The 19,877-nt window shown below is 42.2% G+C and overlaps 1 protein-coding gene across 2 annotated transcripts; it reads right to left on the bottom strand.

Annotated features, from left to right (window-relative positions):
• Positions 1 to 1,648: 1,648 nt before the first annotated feature.
• LOC109878479 (hyaluronan and proteoglycan link protein 3) lies at positions 1,649 to 19,859 on the bottom strand. Of its 2 annotated transcripts, none has more exons than XM_031812918.1 (8): positions 19,636 to 19,859; positions 11,093 to 11,233; positions 10,579 to 10,801; positions 9,353 to 9,498; positions 8,696 to 8,998; positions 8,114 to 8,392; positions 3,185 to 3,487; positions 1,649 to 2,652 (listed from the first exon to the last, which is right to left on the bottom strand). In XM_031812918.1, coding segments are annotated over exons 1-8 (1,686 nt in total). In that variant the 5' UTR covers positions 19,637 to 19,859; the 3' UTR covers positions 1,649 to 2,362. The 2 variants fall into 2 exon arrangements, with proteins under 2 accessions (XP_031668778.1, XP_031668779.1); XM_031812919.1 differs by lacking the exon at positions 19,636 to 19,859 and adding an exon at positions 12,629 to 13,063.
• Between the last annotated feature and the right edge of the window lie 18 nt (positions 19,860 to 19,877).

Below are 19,877 nucleotides of genomic sequence, written 5' to 3'. Positions count from 1 at the left end.
TCTTGATTTCATTCACTTTCTGTGTGCGGAACATGTTCAATAGTGAAACATTAATGTTCAAATAGATAGTTTATTGGTATGGTCTTTTAGGTCAGAGTGTTTAACAGGATTGACACACAACAAAGATCAATCTGGGAGTGTCTCCCAAACATTCTAGGTTGAGGCAACAAAAGCCTTCTTTCACCTCCCATCAGTCTCAGTCGACTCACTGTTTCTGAGGCAGCTGGTTCAGTATAAACAGAATATGACTTAGAGTCATGAGGAATAATCCAATTATGGTACATTTCTATTTGCCAACAGGGTGGGTTGCCGTCAGTTTAGCCCTGTGAGTGTGACTGAATAGAGGCCTGTTTGTGGTCCCCTCTCTGCCTTGCCTACTCCCTCCTTCTCTCTTTCCCTCCTTCCCCCAGACTGACTGTCTCTCTGTCTGGCCACACCAGTTCACCTCCCTCGCCCAGAACTCCTGGCGGTGTGCTCTTTCTCTCTCCCATCTCTCTCTTTTTCTGTTTGTCTCTCTCACCCACTCACAGTCACTCTGTCTTCCACACTTTCTCTCCCATACTCTCTCCAACACACTCTCTCTCTTCTCGTCCTCTCTGTCACTATCTTACAATCTCTCTCTTGCCTGTTGCACCCTCTGTTGGTTGTTCCATGAAGCTGATCGGTTGGAAATATTGAGATAGAAAGAGAGCCCATTAGCGCTTTGACAGCATAGGCAACACCAGGTGTAGACCTTACACACTTATGTGAGAATGCTATTCATTGACTACAGCTCAGCGTTCAACATCATAGTGCCCTCAAAGCTCATCACTAAGCTAAGGACCCTGGGAATAAACACCTCCCTCTGCAACTGGATCCTGGACTTCCTGACGGGCCGTCCCCAGGTGGTAAGGGTAGGTAACAACACATCCGCCACACTGATCCTCAACACGGGGCCCCCTCAGGCGTGCGTGCTCAGTCCCCTCCTGTACTCCCTGTTCACTCATGACTGCACGGCCAGGCACGACTCCAACACCATCATTAAGTGTTCTTATGACACAACAGTGGTCGACCTGATCACCGACAACAATGAGACAGATTATAGGGAGGAGGACAGCGACCTGACCTTGTGGTGCAAGGACAACATTTTCCCTCAATGTGATCAAGACAAAGGAGATGATTGTGGACTACAGGAAATGGAGGACCGAGACTACGAAGTGTTTGTTTACTTGTACATTGTTTACAAACAATGGAGTAAAACAATCGTACATTTTGGGTTCTGATGGGGTGAGATAGTTCAACTAAGCTGATCTATTGTATAAGTTATATTTTTCATGAATCAATGGGTAATAATAATTCATTAAAAAGTCTAAAAATGAATGTAGCAACTGCAGATTGCCTCTTTAATCCCTGGCGCTGCCCATTCAAAAACACGCTTTGCAAAAACTGGCAAGTGTGCCCTCTATCCATCTCTATGGTTGGAAAACAAGGCAGGGATAGACAGAAATAAGTAGTTGTATACTACAATAATAGATATTGTTTCTCAAACACAGATGTTACTAGTCTTTCCTGTCTTCGGCTTTGTGGATTGTGTGTAAAGGATTACATTTTTGGATTGAATTGAATGGTTTTAAAAACACAAACAAACCAAGCATACCTCGCACAATCATTAACACATTAATCAAAAGCCTCTGAAAAGGTAGACAATTTATTTAACAAAAATATCAGCTGAGATCAGCTCCTATGTCGTACAGGAAAATGTTTACAAAGAGAGAACAGTAAATGCATACAATACAGGAAGTTGAACTAACAATACGCATAATATTACAGTTGAAGCTGAGGTCCGGGTTTAACTACAGGCTCATTCACACATAGTGAGGGATCACATTATAGGCTACAACAAAATGTAGGTGGGTCCATAATGTACTACAGTTGTGTAGGTATAGTATTCATACATTATATTACAATATAACACATCTATCAACAGTCATAGATATGCATACTGTAAAGATCTGGCTCATGACATCAGAACAACTGTGTAGATGTTTTAATACTAACTAGTGTACTTCAATGATATTCTGAGGACAACCACTGGAAATTAGCTCAGGTATGATGGTGCATTGCATCTGACTGTTGTTCATTCAATCTCTAGATTATATCTGTCCCTATCAAATACCGCCAAAAAAACAGAGCAAGGAAATCTCAAGTCCTTGAATTGTGGACTACGAGAAATGTTCCTGATCTCGTTGACCACAGGCTAGATGCAGTGAGTATTTGATCCTGTGTGAGAAATGCATGTTCACCATGGTGCTGCTAACCTGCTGTTACCATACTAGAAGAGATGTGAGATTGGTGATATGTAGATGTATCACATCTATCAGATTTACTGCATACCTGCACTGTAGCAGTACACCCCATGCTTCTGGTATGGAGGGGGGAACCCAAAGCTGCGCACCCCTGGTTCCAGGGGGCCACAGTTGCGGCTGGGTTTGGTGATGGGGTAGCGCAGGCTCCCATCGGCGAGCCATCCGGCATCACAGTGGTTCAGGCCCATGAACCTCCAGGCGACATAGAGCTGGCCCACCTTGGCTATCTGGGCCCCGTCGTTGAAGCACGCCTGCTGGGCCTCAGTGAGGTTGACCTTCTGGGGGAGCTGGAGGTAGTAGACCTTACCTGGAGAAGAGAAAGGGAAACTGTATTGTCTACCCATCCAAATCCAAGCTTAGCATATCTAAACACTCTTAGAAAAAAAGGTGTTATCTAGAACCTAAAATTGTTCTTCGGCTGTCCCCATAGGAGAACCCTTTGAAAAACCCTTTTGGGTTCCATGTAGAACTCTTTCCACAGAGGATTCTACATGAAACCAAAAATGGTTCTACCTGGAACCAAAAATGGTTCTACCTGGAACCTAAAAGGGTTTTCCTATTGGGACAGCCGAAGAACCCCTTTGGAACCTTTTTTCCTCAGAGTGTACACATTCAGTTACACAGTGTTGATCTTTCTCTATGGGATGTACACATCCAGTTACACAGTGTTGATCTTTCTCTATGGGATGTACACATCCAGTTACACAGTGTTGATCTTTCTCTATGGGATGAACACATCCAGTTACACAGTGTTGATCTTTCTCTATGGGATGAACACATCCAGTTACACAGTGTTGATCTTTCTCTATGGGATGAACAGAAGTCTAAACATCTCTCACCTCTGAGGGGGGAGGAGGAGCAAAACACATCGTAGCGGTGGAGGTGGCGGTGGCGACTACCGTAACTCCTAACCCCGGGGGCGAGGCCCAGCCCCCCACAGGGCCTTCGGGGTTTGGTGATGGGGTACTGCACTGTCCCGTCAGCCAGCCAACCTGCGTTGCACCAGTCCAGCCCCTCCTCCCAGGCCTGGAACAACTGCTCAAAGGTGGCCAGAGTGGAGTCCTGCTCCTGGCAGACTTGCTGAGCATCATGGTAGGTCAGATTGTAGCGCCCGTGAGGAGGCTGGTAGGGAAACACCACAACTGGAGGGGAGCAAGAGATATGTAATGACTGTAATGTAATTCTATTTTTCAGCCAAACAACAGCCCTGCCACTGGAATTGCAATAAGGCTGAGGGATAGGATTGGAGCAATGTAACAACAGGTGCAAAGGCAGACAGTCCATGAGATCTAACTGATAGTTTTAACCATGTTTTGAAGCGATACATTGTTTGTTTACAAAGACAAGGTTTACAAACAATGGAGTAAAACAACATATTCTGGGTTTGTGATGGGGTAAAGCAGTTGTACATGGCTCATTAGGAATTGCTTGTGTACGAGTGGCTCTGTTTTATAAAGTCGTTGGTCACCTTTCCAAGTGTGTTGCATTATGGGGATAAAAATTGTCAGACTTGCGCTTCCATGTTGACCAACTTTGACGCAATTAAATGTACACAGTGGATATATAGAAATTAAGGGGTTATTTGAGGCTCTCCCTCACTAATTGGCCAAGGCTTTCGACTCTGTCAATCACCGTATTCTTATTGGCAGACTCAACAGCCCTGGTTCCTCAAATGACTGCCTCGCCTGGTTCACCAACTACTTCTCAGACAAAGTTCAGTGTGTCAAATCAGAGGGCCTGTTGTCCGGACTTGTGGCAGTCTCTATGGGGGTACCACAGGGTTCAATTCTCGGACTGACTCTTTTCTATGTATATATCAACGATGTCGCTCTTGCTGAGGGGGATTCCCTGATCCACCTCTACGCAGAGAGGTATATTGTATTCTGTATACATCTGGCCCTTCTTTGGACACTGTGTTAACAAACCTCCAAACGAGCTTCAATGCCATACAACACTCCTTCTGTGGCCTCCAACTGCTCTTAAATGCTAGTAAAACCAAATGCATGTTTTTCAACCGTTCCCTGCCCACACCCGCCCACCCAACCTAGCATCACTACTCTGGACGGTTCTGACTTAGAATATGTGGACAACTACAAATACCTAGGTGTCTGGCTAGACTGTAAACTCTCCTTCCAGACTCATATTAAACATCTCCAATCCAAAATTACATCTAGAATCGGCTTTCTATTTCACAACAAAGCATCCTTCACTCATGCTGCCAAACATACCGTCGTAAAACTGACTATCCTACCGATCCTCGACTTCGGCGATGTCATTTACAAAATAGCCTCCAATACCCTACTCAATTAAATGCTGAGGTAGATGCAGTCTATCACAGTGCCATCCGTTTTGTCACCAATGCCCCTTATACCACCCACCACTGCGACCTGTATGCTTTAGTCAGCTGGCCCTCGCTACATTTTCGTCGCCAGACCCACTGGCTCCAGGTCATCTATAAATCTATGCTAGGTAAAGCTCCGCCTTATGTCAGCTCACTGGTCATGATAACAACACCCACCCGTAGCACGCGCTCCAGCAGGTATATCTCACTGGTCATCCCCAAAGCCAACACCTGTTTTGGCCACTTTTCCTTCCAGTTCTCTGCTGCCAATGACTGGAACGAATTGCAAAAATCGCTGAAGCTGGAGACTTATATTTCCCTCACTAACTTTAAACATCAGCTATCTGAGCAGCTAACCGATCACTGCAGCTGTACATAGTCCATTTGTAAATAGCCCACCCAATCTACCTACCTCATCCCCATATTGTTTTTATTTACTTTTCTGCTCTTTTGCACACCAGTATTTCTACTTGCACATCACCATCTGCTCATCTATCACTCCAGTGTTCATTTGCTAAATTGTAATTACTTCGCTACTATGGCCTATTTATTGCCTTACCTCCTCACACCATTTGCACACACTGTAAATAGACTTTATTTTTTTCTATTGTGTTATTGACGGTATGCTTGTTTATTCCATGTGTAACTCTGTGTTGTTGTTTGTGTCGCACTGCTTTGCTTTATCTTGGCCAGGTCGCAGTTGTAAATGAGAACTTCTTCTCAACTAGCTTACCTGGTTAAATAAATAAATAAAATAATGTATTAAAGTTGTTAATAGCAGTGTAATAATGTATTAAAGTTGTTAATAGCAATGCTTGAACAGATGGATGCTGAGGTAGAGCAGGACACAAAGTGTTAGACCAGGATTCAATCCCATCCTGGGTTATAGGCATAGGCATTGCGCTTTTTAAAGGCAATTTACAATTGAGCCGACATTTACAGTGTTTATCGTGAATGGGATCTTCGCAAACGCGGGAACATTGCCTTTAAAAGCCTCAACTATATCCCGCAATTGCATTGAATCCCAACCTTAACGTTTTTCTGAACATGTTAAAAACTTCATGACAAAACATGCTAATTATAATCTGGTGATGTGCTCATTAATGAAACATTGCCAAAACTCACAAAGCACTGGACACTTTCACGTAAGGAGAACAGTAAAACATAACATTCCACAAAGGTTTCAGACATAGGAATTGTTAGCTGGGTTGTGTGTGTGTCAGAGGAGGCGGATGGGAGGAGCTATAGGAGGATGGGCTCATTGTAATTGGCTGGAATCAATGGAACTGTATCAAACACATCAAACATATGGAAACCACATTTGACTCTGTTCCATTTATTCCATTCCAGTCATTACAATGAGCCCGTCCTCCTATAGCTCCTCCCACCAGCTTCCTCTGGTGTGAGTGTAACGGAGATAAGATCGTGCTGTTAGCTCACTCCGCAGCATGACATGTCACCAATAGTGCCATTGAATTGGATATTTTTTTTGTGGCACAACTGGTTAGTAGGTTGTCAAGCAGGGTGGTCACCTGTGTTGGTGAGGCAGAGGGCGCAAGATCAAGTACTGGTAACGATGTTGTGAGCGAGGAAGCAACACTGCTAAGCCTGGTACATGTGCAAGGATTTAATGTTTGAATTGAACTGAACGTTATAAAAACACAAACAAACCAAGCATGCGTCCAAAGTACGCAAAATCATTAACACATGAAACAAATGTTGACTATTTATTTTACAAAAATAAGTTAGTATACGTGTCCGTTATCGTCTAAAACCATGTTAAAACCCACCACCTACATAATCAAACCAACCAACCAAGTGAGGTACAGGCCATACAGTATAAAAGATAAGTACTTGTTTTTGAGATAAACATAATAACAGCTTATAAATCATCACAGAACTGGTTATTTTTGATAATTAATGAATTACCTATTAATTCTGAGTTCAGCTCCTATGTTATGTTTACAAAGAGAGTACAGCAGATAAATACAATACATGAAGTATAAATACAAATGTGCATAATATTGCAGTTGAAGCTGAGGTCAGAGTTTAAATACAGATTCATTCATACTTAGTGATGGATCACATTATAGCCTACAGCAAGATTTAGGTGGGTCCAGAATTATTGGTAAAACATATCAATATTATAATAATATTATTATTATGTATAATATTCATACATGACATTAGAGGATCAGTCATAGATTAATTCAATAATTCATAGATTAACCACTTCACAGTTTAACTTCATATTTGTTACATCCAGCACCATACCAGTGTCTGCATATGTGAAATGGTTTTGTAGTCAACAAGGGGTGCGCTCGTAAATTCACTCTGGAGTGCTAGAGAGCTCTTAGAGTGTGCTCTGGGCGTTCGTAAGCGCTCTGGGCGTTTGTCAGATTGTCCATTCGTAAATTCAGTGTTTCGCTCTCGGAGCGTTCAGAACGAACACTGGATGCTCTGGTCAAGGAGTAGGGTTGTTCTGAGCGTTCTGGCCTCACAACAGCAGTCAAGCACCCAAACTAACTGGCTAAAGTTAGCTAGCTTGCTAGCTACTTCCAGACATAAATGAGAGAATACTTCCCTCTGACCATGTTATCCAGAGTTTTGGTTAATTATGCTTTTTTTTTTTTAAACCAATGTTTACTGACACCGGCCATATTCAACAGGTGTTGAGAGTTCGCAAATTCATCAGTTATTCTGCGCTCTGTCACACTCAGACGATAGTGCTCTGAAATCGGAGTAGATAGCCAGAGTGAATTTACGAACTCACCCAAGGTAGAAGAAAATGACGCCCGGTGATGTCAAGAAGACTGGAAAGTCTTTGTTTTTATTTGAAAATTACAGATGATATCACTGGGAGTCATTTGGTTACAACCCTTTCTTCCATCTTTTTGACTACAAAACATTGAAACGCTCCATTTCCATATGTAGACTGGTATTGTCCAAGATATAATGAATATGAGGTAAAACTTCTATAAAAAAGATACCCTTTACCATAAAGAGAAAGGACATCCCAATCCAGGGAGAAGTCACTGAACAAAATGTTCCTTTTGTTACAGTGAGTGGCTAACCCTGTGTGGAACATGCATGTTGTTCACCATGGTGTTGCTAACCTGCTTGTCTAAATCACAAGGGAGGCTGACAAACTAGCGAGGACTATAACCCTGAAACACAACCATCAGGCCATCGTATCCCAGTATTATTCTTTTTTGTCAAGCCTTCACCACAGTAGAGGCCCTCACACACCATACCACAACTTTACATCATAACACAGCCCTCTCACCATAGCATCTTGAATTTCTATGCATGTCAACATTCATTCATGTGGATTTCGGTTTGTTCCCCTACCTACTATGAGAGATGTAAATGGTATGACCTAAGGTTGGTATGTACTTTTACCACGTATATCAGATTTACCGCGTACCTGCACTGTAGCAGTACACTCCGTGCTTGTGGTGCGGTGGGGCAAACCCAAAGCTGCGCACCCCTGGTTCCATGGGGCCACAGTTGCGGCGGGGGTTGTTGATGGGGTAGCGCAGGCTCCCGTCAGCAAGCCATCCGGCATCACAGCGGTCCAGGCCCATGAACTTCCAGGCAGCGTAGAGCTGGCCCACCTTGGCAATCTGGGCCCCGTCGTTGAAGCACGCCTGCTGGGCCTCAGTGAGGTTGACCTTCTGGGGGAGCTGGAGGTAGTAGACCTTACCTGGAGAAGAGGACATGGCAGAGACCGGAGGTGTATAAGGTGATCAATTCAAAGTTATCCATCTAAGGGAGCTCACTGAAAGTTCACCACAAAATGAAAGTTACTGTAAGAGTCAATTGCAGATTTCTTCAAATACATATAACAGAATGTTACACAACAGATGGACTATGCTTGACACTAGTTGTAGGGTGAATTATCTCTATATCTGCACCTGTATAGTGTGTACCTGTATAGTGTGTACCTGTATAGTATGTACCTGTACAGTGTGTACACCTGTATAGTGTGTGTGTGTGTGTGTCTCACCTCGGAGGGAGGAGGAGAAACAGAAGGCGTCGTAGCGGTGGAGGTGGCGGTGGCGTCTACCGTAGCTCCTAACCCCGGGGGCGAGGCCCAGCCCCCCACAGGGGCTCCGGGACTTGGTGATTGGGTACTGCACTGTCCCGTCAGCCAGCCAACCTGCGTTGCACCAGTCCAGCCCCTCCTCCCAGGCCTGGAACAACTGCTCGAAGGTGGCCAGAGTGGAGTCCTGCTCCTGACAGACTTGCTGAGCATCATGGTAGGTCAGATTGTAGCGCCCGTGAGGAGGCTGGTAGGGAAACACCACACCTGGAGGGGAGCAAGAGATATGTAATGACCTTTAAGGCACAATCCTTCATTAGTTTCTCAGCCAAACAGCAGCCTTGTAACACTTCAACCCATAGAGGGAACCTCAGATGTAGTGCATGACAGTACATGACATCAATAACATTGGGTAAGGCAGATGGACAGTACTAAACACATACATTATATTTTTCAATAATAAATTGATAGGCTTTATAATATATAATTCATTTAAATGACCACATAATAGCTGTAAATATTGCAGATTGCACCTTAATCGTGTGTGAGTACAGTAGTGATGGGAGGGGCTGGATGACAGTCACAAATGAGGTTGTTATACGGCACTATAATATATTCTACCTCGTAGCTCGAGGTTAACAGTGGCGCTCTTGTCCTCCAGCCCGTCGATGACCTCACAGCGGTAACGACCCGTGTCATTGAGCTGGAGTTCAGTCATGACCAGCGAAGCATCTCCTGGTGAGTCCTGTCTGAGATGCACCCGGTCCCTGAGAGATAAATAGAGGACTTTGTTATCATCAATGTGTTCAACAGATGTATAAATATTTTTGTGCAGGCAAACTCAAAATGATCCATTGTATCACAACAGTTGTGTGAAATGCACTTTTCCTCATCTATACAGCCCAGAGTGTCAGTGGTGTAAAGTAACAAAATACAAATACTTTAAAGTATTACCTATGTAGTGTTTGGGGTATCTGCACTTTATAGTTGAATATTCATGTTTGTCAACTTTAACTCCACTTCATTCCTAAAGAAAATACACTTTTTATTCCCATACATTTTGCCTGACACCCCAAAGTGCTTGTTACATTGAAACACTCAGGCAGGACAGCAAAACGTGTCCAATTCACACACTTATCAATATAACACACCACCACCCCCATGTCTGCTCTGGTGGACTAAACTCATGTTGCGTTGGCCAATTGTGTCTGAGTTTGAATGTGTCCCCGGCTGACTTTAAATCAAGAATCTGACAGTCTGGTTTGCGTAATATAAGAAATGTCATTTAAAGAATTCACATTGACTTTAGATACTTATGTATATTTAAGACCAGATACTTTTGGACTTTAACTCCACTAGTATTTTACTGGGTGGCTTAAAAAAATTATTGAGTCATTTACAACCTCATGCTAATCACATTAACCTACGTTAGTCCCGCAGGGAACACACCAATCCTGAAGAAGTTTTAAGATCGCTTTACTTTTACTCAAGTATGACAATTGGGTACTTTTCCCACCTCTGCCGAGTGTGAATTAAGCCTTTTTTAAATGTAACCTTTATTTATACAGTGAAGTCCCATTTCGACAGATGTCTCTTTATGAAGAAGCCCTGAATTCACAAAAATGCAGGAAAAGAAATGCAAGGTACATAATACGGAATTTGTGACAAAATTATAACAATGTATGACAGTTTAGAAATGAAAGGAATACGAAGAAAAAAAATGGAAACTATAAAAATCAAAGGCGGGAGCTTAAGAACTACAGTATATAAATAAACACACTCACTATACACAAATGATCATAATGGTTTTTAGAATGAACCACCTGCATTAAGAATAGCTAGAGTACCTGAAATCCCCAAAGCTGTGAATGCGGGGCCCGATGGCCACTAGAACGTCTGTCTCATGGCCCCCCACAATGGGCAGCCAGGACCACTTCACCCGCACCCTCCTGGGGGAGCTCAATTCTGGCTCGTACCAGTATCGGCAGGATAGGGTTGCGTTACTCCCCCTCAGAGCGAACACAGAGGGCTGGGAGGAGTCCACATGGAGCTTTACACCGTTAAAGTGGACTAGAAAGGAAAATACAAACGAAACAGCAGTTAGTCAGACTTCATTTGGGTCTGTGCAACCCCCTCTGAGAGTTTGAATTGATAAGCCATTTCTGGGTCGTGTTCATTAGGCACCAAGGGACTGAAAGAGGGAGGAACTACCTGGACTTGCTCAATAAGAAAGGCTCACAATCGTTTTCAATTGTAAAACATTTGTGTGTATGTTACATGGAAGGTGGATGCATTGCCCCTACCTAAGGCATGTACTCATGTTCAACTCTTCATTCATAAAACATAAGTGTATGCTCCTACTCTCTCCATTGCCGTTTCCGTTGAGAATGTCTTGGTAGAAGAATCTGTTGGAGGAGTATCCGAGGGCGGGCAAGCAGGAGAGGAGCAGCTGCAGCAATATCACCAACAGGGGGCGAGGGTGAGCCACCATCATCCTTGTCACTGAACCATAGAGGATACAAGCAAATATTAGGCTCTGGGGTACGAGTATAGTGTCTTTAGCCTCATAATACTCTCCCTTCTCCCCGAAGTGTGCACTTGTTCACTCCCCTCATGGCTATAAAAGGACTGGACTGATATCTGTTCAGCCAATTCAACCACCGTTTCAATTATTTTTAATCCTTGAGTGGGAGCGAACCAGTGCACAATGCAGGGAGAAGGTACAAAAATGGACTTGGGATGGTGTCTTGACTGGATCCCCTTCCCAGTGGTTCCCATATGGTGGGACGGGACCCAGAGGAGGGTCACAGATAATTCCCTCTGGGTAGCGGCTAAACACTGGGGCCTGTTCAGACACATTGATTTAGATTATGTGGTGGGTCTAAGAGCTGTAAAGGGTGTGGGAACCACTGACTTTGACTGACCCCAATCTCAGTTAGCACTAGCTTCTCCCTCCCCTGCTGCTGGCCTATCTCCCTAGCCCTCATACTGTTACGTTCCACTTGCATATTAACAGTAGTCGTAGCTATAAACTGCCAATAGGTGGCAGTATCATATCATGTTTCGTATGGCAAATCTGCAACTCACAAAATACTTTTAAAAATGTGAAGTTTATGTCTCTGTTTGAGCATTGCAATGGTTGTAGATTAACATTGTTGTTTTGTTTTATTTAGTACTTAGTAAACTTTGGCTCCTAGTCAAAAGCTGATTTGAAAACAACATCTTAATTTAGCAATAATTTGTCTGTGCTCTTGCTTCAGATGTCGGTGCTTCTGACCCAAATACAGTCTAGTTAACCAGGGTAAATACGGGAACAAAATGCATAATACAATTAAATCCATCTAAAACATTTTACTGCAGTTCTTTTCCCTGAATACTAGATCTGGAAGACAATTTAATTGAATGTCTATAGTAAAAAAAAATCCTGTTATTTTCTCAGAGGTTTGCCATGGAGTGGAGGGTTGTTGTGTTTGTAGGTTATTACATTTCAATGTGTTTTACAGATTATTAAAAAACAAAACTTTTGGTCACAAAAAAAAACAGTACTCAAAATATTCAATAGGCAACAATACATGTGTTTTGATTCAACATCTCAATTAGACTTCTTGATCATCATAGTCTTTGATTATAATATAGAAACCTATAGAGGCGATATGCAACGTAATAGTCAATTTCCCAGAAAGTCGGTAAGGAATATGATACTGCCTCCTGTTCTGCACACCTGACATGTATTTACACATAGCGACGATTCCAGTAAAACAATTTATCAAACTACGTAGCGGCGATACGAGTAATACAATTTATCAACCTGAATCAGAATAATATTTTTCAACCTGATACCGTTAATTTGTCATCTGTTTTATGATATTCTTCATGTGGTGATTATTATTTACTTACAGTTTAACAACTAGCTGGTATAATGCCACGTGACTTTTCTTCGAGTTTTTATTAAACCCCAAAATATTATGTCAAAGAAAAGGGAGAGATGCAGCTTCTTCTGATGGATGTTCAGCAGAAAAAAAATTGTAAGTATTTTCTTGAGCGGTCCTCAGAAAATGTACCCGCCTGTGGTTATAGTGGCACTATGGATTCTGACCCCAATGATGACACAAAAACCATATCCAAGTACTTGGCTTCAAAAGAATACATGAAAATAATCCACAAGTTGTCCCAAAAACCTTGAGTAATTTACGGTTGTGTGAATTGATTAGAAACAAAGCAAAACCGATCCATCAAACCATTTGTTTTCATTATAAACGGATCCAATGCATAATTGCCAGGTCAGCAGAAATAATGACGGACATGCTCTGATACACTGCATGAATTGAGTCACTTTCCCCAGAGTCTCTAAAACTTTAAAGGGGCAATCTGCGATTGCTACATACATTTGTTGACATTTAAATAATGATATATAGAGTGAGTTTAAAGTATTAGGACAGTGACACCTTTTTGTTGTTTTGGCTCTGTACTGCAGAACTTTGGATTTTCAATGATAACAGCACGTTTTCGACATAGTCCCCCATTTTAGGAGACCAAAAGTATTTTGACAAATTAACTTACACTATATGTATTACATTTGTCGAAAGTGTAGTGTTTGGTCCCATATTCCTAGCACGTAATGACTACATCAAGCTTGTGACTTTAGACATTTGTTAGATGCATTTGCTGTTTGTTTTGGTTGTGTTTACGATTATTTTGTGTCCAATAGAAAGTAATGGTAAATAGCTTATTGCGTCATTTTGGAGTCACTTTTATTGTAAATAAGAATAGAATATGTTTCTAAACACTTCTACATTAATGTTGATGCTACCATTATTACAGATAATCCTGAATGAATCGTGCATTTTTATTATTTATTTTTTATTTCACCTTTATTTAACCAGGTAGGCTAGTTGAGAACACCTTTATTTAACCAGGTAGGCCAGTTGAGAACACCTTTATTTAACCAGGTAGGCCAGTTGAGAACACCTTTATTTAACCAGGTAGGCCAGTTGAGAACACCTTTATTTAACCAGGTAGGCCAGTTGAGAACACCTTTATTTAACCAGGTAGGCTAGTTGAGAACACCTTTATTTAACCAGGTAGGCCAGTTGAGAACACCTTTATTTAACCAGGTAGGCCAGTTGAGAACACCTTTATTTAACCAGGTAGGCCAGTTGAGAACACCTTTATTTAACCAGGTAGGCCAGTTGAGAACACCTTTATTTAACCAGGTAGGCCAGTTGAGAACACCTTTATTTAACCAGGTAGGCCAGTTGAGAACACCTTTATTTAACCAGGTAGGCCAGTTGAGAACACCTTTATTTAACCAGGTAGGCCAGTTGAGAACACCTTTATTTAACCAGGTAGGCCAGTTGAGAACACCTTTATTTAACCAGGTAGGCCAGTTGAGAACACCTTTATTTAACCAGGTAGGCCAGTTGAGAACACCTTTATTTAACCAGGTAGGCCAGTTGAGAACACCTTTATTTAACCAGGTAGGCCAGTTGAGAACACCTTTATTTAACCAGGTAGGCCAGTTGAGAACAAGTTCTCATTTACAACTGCAACCTGGCCAATATAAAGCAAAGCAGTGCGACACAAACAGCAACACAAAGTTACACATGGAATAAACAAACGTTCAGTCAATAACACAATAGAAAAAATCTATATACAGTGTGCAAATGAGGTAAGATTAGGGAGGTAAGGCAATACATAGGCCATAGTGGCGAAGTAATTACAATTTAGCAATTAAACACTGGAGTGATTGATGTGCAGAAGATGAATGTGCAAGTAGAGATACTGGGGTGCGATCTTCTAACCCACAATGAGTAAATGTACTGCTGTCTGTATCGGTGGCTGATGGTTTATGTTTAGACCGACACTGCTTAGCAATATAATCTTGCGATGCTGTATCTTGTTTATCTCAGGGATTGACCCAGGATGACACTTAATTGCGCAATATGTTTAAATGGCAATTTATTCTGTTTTGGTTTATTAGATGCTAAATGAACACTTTATTTGCGGGAGCCTCCTCAGTTCATATGTTAGTAGAAGTTAGTGAGAGGTGAATGTATAGTTGGGATTTTATTTTGAACTCTCGTTAGAGGTCACGCCTTGCATTTTTGGCATCAGCCAGACAATGTGTTTATTATTTGTATTTTTTCCCTATTTGTGTATGTGCCTGTTAAAAAGGTGGGTTGGGGGGGGGGGGGGGGGGGGGGTAAATGTTGGGGAAAGTTGGGGGACAGGGTGGAGCTTAAGGGTGCTTGTCGGGGGGAGGGGGTCGGTTGGATACTGCTCTGGTGTAGGTGCTACATATGCTGATCGTAATGGTTTGGTGGGCCTTCTTACCTTTTTATTGAGTTACATGTTATGCAGGCCACCATATGAACTACAAACGAGAGGAGGGCGGGGCTTACATTTACTTCCTGGAATGTCAAGGGTTTAAACGAACCAATTAAGAGAGGCAAGGTCCTAGCCCACTTGAAAGCACTCTCGTCTGATATTATATTTTTGCAAGAAACCCACCTGAAAAACAATTCTCATAGCAGACTTAATTGGAGGTGGGTGGGGCAAGTGTATCACTCTAACTTCTCTGCCAAAACGAGAGGCACAGCAATTCTGGTATGGAAAGGAATTCCCTTTCTACATAAAACCACCATTGCGGATAAAGAGGGTCGTTATGTGATCGTAATAGGAGAACTCCACTCTACTTCTGTAACTCTACTAAATATCTATGGGCCAAACATTGATAACCCCTCTTTTTCAAAAGAGTCCTTGACCTGATTCCAGATATCTCTCATCTGGTCATTGAAGGGGACCTTAACTGTGTGCTAGACCAATATTTGGATAGACGCTCTACCCGGTGAACCCCTACCTCCTATTCAAGTGAATTCTTGAATACCTACATAAAAAAATCAAATTTATTAGATATATGGAGGATATCTAACCCTACGGGTAGGGAATACTCCTTTTACTCTCATGTTCACAATGTTTATACCCGAATTGACTACTTTTTGGTTGATGCGAAATTACACCCCTATACCTGTAATGTGAGGTATCAGGATATTTTAATCTCTGACCACAGTCCACTCACCTTCTCCCTGAGATTGGGTGACATTGTATCAAACGAGAGGGTCTGGAGGTTTGAATCCTCAGCTTCTCACAGAACCAACATTCTGTGAACATCTTAAAGACCAAATGACATTTTTCTTTGATACCAACAACACAGAGACTTCCCCAGCATTATTGTGGGAAACACTGAAGGCGTATTTGAGAGGCTGTATCATCTCCTTTCAGGCTGCCAGGAGTAGGCAAAACAGGGGGAAAAATTGTAGAATTGAAGGGACAAATTCACTTCCTGGATAGGGAGAATGCTACCCATCCATCCATGGAGAACCATAAAATAATTACTTGAATATAATCAGATTCTCTCAGCTAAAATTGCTAACTCTTTTCTCTATGCCAACCAAAAATATTTTGAGTTTGGTGACAAACCACACAAATTACTCGGCAGACAACTTCGAAAAAATGTGAGTGACTGAATGATTCACAAAGTTAAATCTGCATCTGGGGAATTACTCTCTTCCCCCAAAGACATCAATGACAGATTCCGTCAGTTTTACGAGACTCTATATACATCTAAAGCAGATCCTAACCCCTTAATTATACAAAAGGAAGATTCCAACTTCCTGAATAAGGAAATAGCTGTTGGGGAAATTCGAGAAACAATTAAATCTCTAAAGAGTGGCAAGACCCCGGGCCCAGATGGATACCCTGGTGAATTCTATAAATGATGTTGGTTCAGGCCAATGAGGATGGAGCTCTCCCTTCTACTTTGGATGAGGCGTTCATTACAGTTATACATAAGAAGGGTAGAGATCCAGAAGAGGTAGGGTCATACAGACCAATATCTCTCTTTAATACAGACCAAAAGATTTTAGCAAAAACTCTGGCTAACAGGATTAGCACTTTAATGGGCAAATTGGTCCATTCGGACCAGTCCAGCTTTATCCCTAACAGAAACTCATTCTTCAATCTCAGGCGCCTCTTCAACATTATGTTTGCTCAGAGGTTACCCAACGTGGACCTTGCCGTTATATCTCTTGATGCCGAAAAGGCCTTTGGCCAAGTTGAGTGGTCCTATCTATTCAAGATCCTACAGAAATGTAATATTGGAGATGGGTTCATAAATTGGATCCAGCTTTAATATAGGAACCCTTGTGCGAGAATACTCACTAATCAATCATTGTCGCCCTGATTTAACCTTTGTAGAGGGACAAGGCAGGGTTGTGCGCTGTCGCCTCTGCTCTTTGTTCTAATTATTGAACCTCTCGCTCAGGCGATCAGATCTCATGCAGCAATACACGGCTGTAATACTAAAGATACTCTAAATAAGATTTACCTATACGCAGATGACATTCTCCTCTATGTAACAGAACCCCAAGCTAGTATTCCAGCTATTCTTGATGTGATCAATTTGTTTGGTACTGTCACACCCTGACCATAGTTTGCTTTGTATGTTTCTATGTTTTGGTTGGTCAGGGTGTGAGCTGAGTGGGCATTCTATGTTTCATATCTAGTTTGTCTAGTTCTATGTTTGGCCTGATATGGTTCTCAATCAGAGGCAGGTGTTCGTCATTGTCTCTGATTGGGAACCATATTTAGGTAGCCTGTTTGGTGTTGGGTTTTGTGGGTGATTGTCCTTGTTCTGTCTCTGTGTTACTTTGCACCAGTATTAGGCTGTTTCGGTTTTCGTGTTACGTTTATTGTTTTTGTATTTGATTCGTGTTTACTTTGTTTCATTAAACATGGATCTCAATAGCCACGCCGCATTTTGGTCTGACTCTCTTTCACATACAGAAAACCGTGACAGGTACCTTCTCGGGATGCAGAATAAATTGGAACAAGAGTGAATTAATACCCATATGGTTGCAAAACACCTCTTGGTTAGAACATCTTCCAGTTAAGTTATCTCCAGAAAAATGTACCTACCTAGGAATTGTAGTTACCAAACAAAACTCGTCACTATTTAAAGAGAATTTCCCCTCTCTGATGCAAAAACTCAAGGCAAACATACAATTTTGGAGAACTCTCCCAATTTCTCTGCTCTGAAGAATTAATGGCATTAAAATGGTCTTCCTCCACCAACTGCTCTACCTATTCCAGAACATCCCAGTATTCATACCTAAATCCTTTCATAAACAACTGGACTCAATTATCAATCCATTAATCTGTGATTATAAAACACACAGGATAGGTAAAAACACCTCTGTAAATCCAAGATGGAAGGAGGATTGTGTCTCCCAAATTCTATATTTTACTATTGGGCTGCTAACCTCCTGGCGCTGTTACGTTTCTGCTGGATGACACACCTCCGTCATCCAGCTGGCTTAGTATGGAGCGTGAGGACGGACCCCTTCTCTATTGGGCTGCTAACCTCCTGGCGCTGTTACGTTTCTGCTGGATGACACACCTCCGTCATCCAGCTGGCTTAGTATGGAGCGTGAGGACGGAGCCCTTCTCTATTGGGCTGCTAACCTCCTGGCGCTGTTACGTTTCTGCTGGATGACACCACTCCGCCATCCAGCTGGCTTAGTATGGAGTGTGAGGACGGACCCCTTCTCTATTGGGCTGCTAACCTCCTGGCGCTGTTACGTTTCTGCTGGATGACACACCTCCGTCATCCAGCTGGCTTAGTATGGAGCGTGAGGACGGACCCCTTCTCTATTGGCGCTGTGATTTTGTCGCCTGTCAATCTGGAGATGTCACTTTATTGTAACAATCCTATTATACATAGCACCGTCCGAATCTGGAAGCAAATTAAAGTCCACTTTGACCTTGACCAATATCCTTCATGCTCCCTGTTGCGAGGAATCCCTCCTTTGCCCCCTCTAACCTTGATAACACCTTTGAGCAATGTGGAGAGTTGGGGATAAATACCATAGGGGATCTATACATAGAAGGGACTTTTGCCTCCTTTGAGTTGCTGAGGGAAATGTATAATCTTCCCAGAAGTAACTTTTTCAGATACCTACAGATGAGAGACTGTTAGAAAACACCTTCCGACATTTGGGAATGCTAAGTTCCTCGTCACCTGTTTGTTTCCTCCCCTATATTTGTCAGTTCCTCATCACCTGTTTATTTCCTCCACTATATTTGTCAGTTCCTCATCACCTGTTTATTACCTCCACTATATTTGTCAGTTCCTCATCACCTGTTTATTTCCTCCACTATATTTGTCAGTTCCTCATCACCTGTTTATTTCCTCCCCTATATTTGTCAGTTCCCTGCTCTGTTCCCCACTGCTGCATTGATTGTTGTTGTCTTTAGTATTAGTTTGCTGAAGCTCTTCCTGTTTCGTTCCATGTCCGTTATTTATGAAATGTTTTCCTCCCCGTACCTGCTTCGTCTCTCCTCTTTCTCTCTACCTGTCCTTGTTCTGTATGTCTTGTTTTGTATTATTTACTTTGTACCCAGAACTCTGGGTCTTGTTGTTTCTGTCTGTTCTTTTATGTTTAGATAAGAATTGCATACTTGTATTTTATTCCTATACACCATTCTTGTGTGTGTTCAATAAAAAATATTTGAACGAGATACTGGGGTGCAAAGGAGCAAAACAATACAAATACAAAATGGGGATGAGGTAGTTGGATGGGCTATTTACAGGTGCAATGATCTCGGCAAAAAAAGTGCTGTAATTTTGTTATGGTTCACCCGATATGGATGGAAATACCCTTAAAGTTGACAGTCTGCATTTTAACCTCATAGTCCAGAGCCAAAACAACAGAAAATGTGTAACAGTCCCAATACTGTACCTATTGAATACTGAAGAATATAACTTATAAATGCCTCCTGAGTTTAGTTCAACTGTTGCACCCCCATCAGAACCCAAAATGAAAATGTAAGCTTGTTTTACTTACTCTCTTTCTGTTGACTTCTGCCTGCTGTGTAGTTATGGGGCCCCTCTCATTACAGAATCCCTATCTTCTATCACTACCCCAACCATAACAAATGAGCTCATCTTGGCCAGCTGTTGGGGGAGTAAAGGGTTGGTTTGCAGCCTGCAGAGAGAGAACAGAGAGGGTTAGACTCTCTTCTGATCCATCCATATCCTAAACACACACTGTAAAGCAGATGTTATTCATCCGAGATGCATGGAGCA

This window comes from Oncorhynchus kisutch, unplaced genomic scaffold, assembly GCF_002021735.2.
Source record: "Oncorhynchus kisutch isolate 150728-3 unplaced genomic scaffold, Okis_V2 Okis03b-Okis08b_hom, whole genome shotgun sequence".
NCBI lineage: Eukaryota > Metazoa > Chordata > Actinopteri > Salmoniformes > Salmonidae > Oncorhynchus > Oncorhynchus kisutch.
Note: the sequence above shows the minus strand (reverse complement) of the source record. Positions and strands in the feature narration are given on the sequence as shown.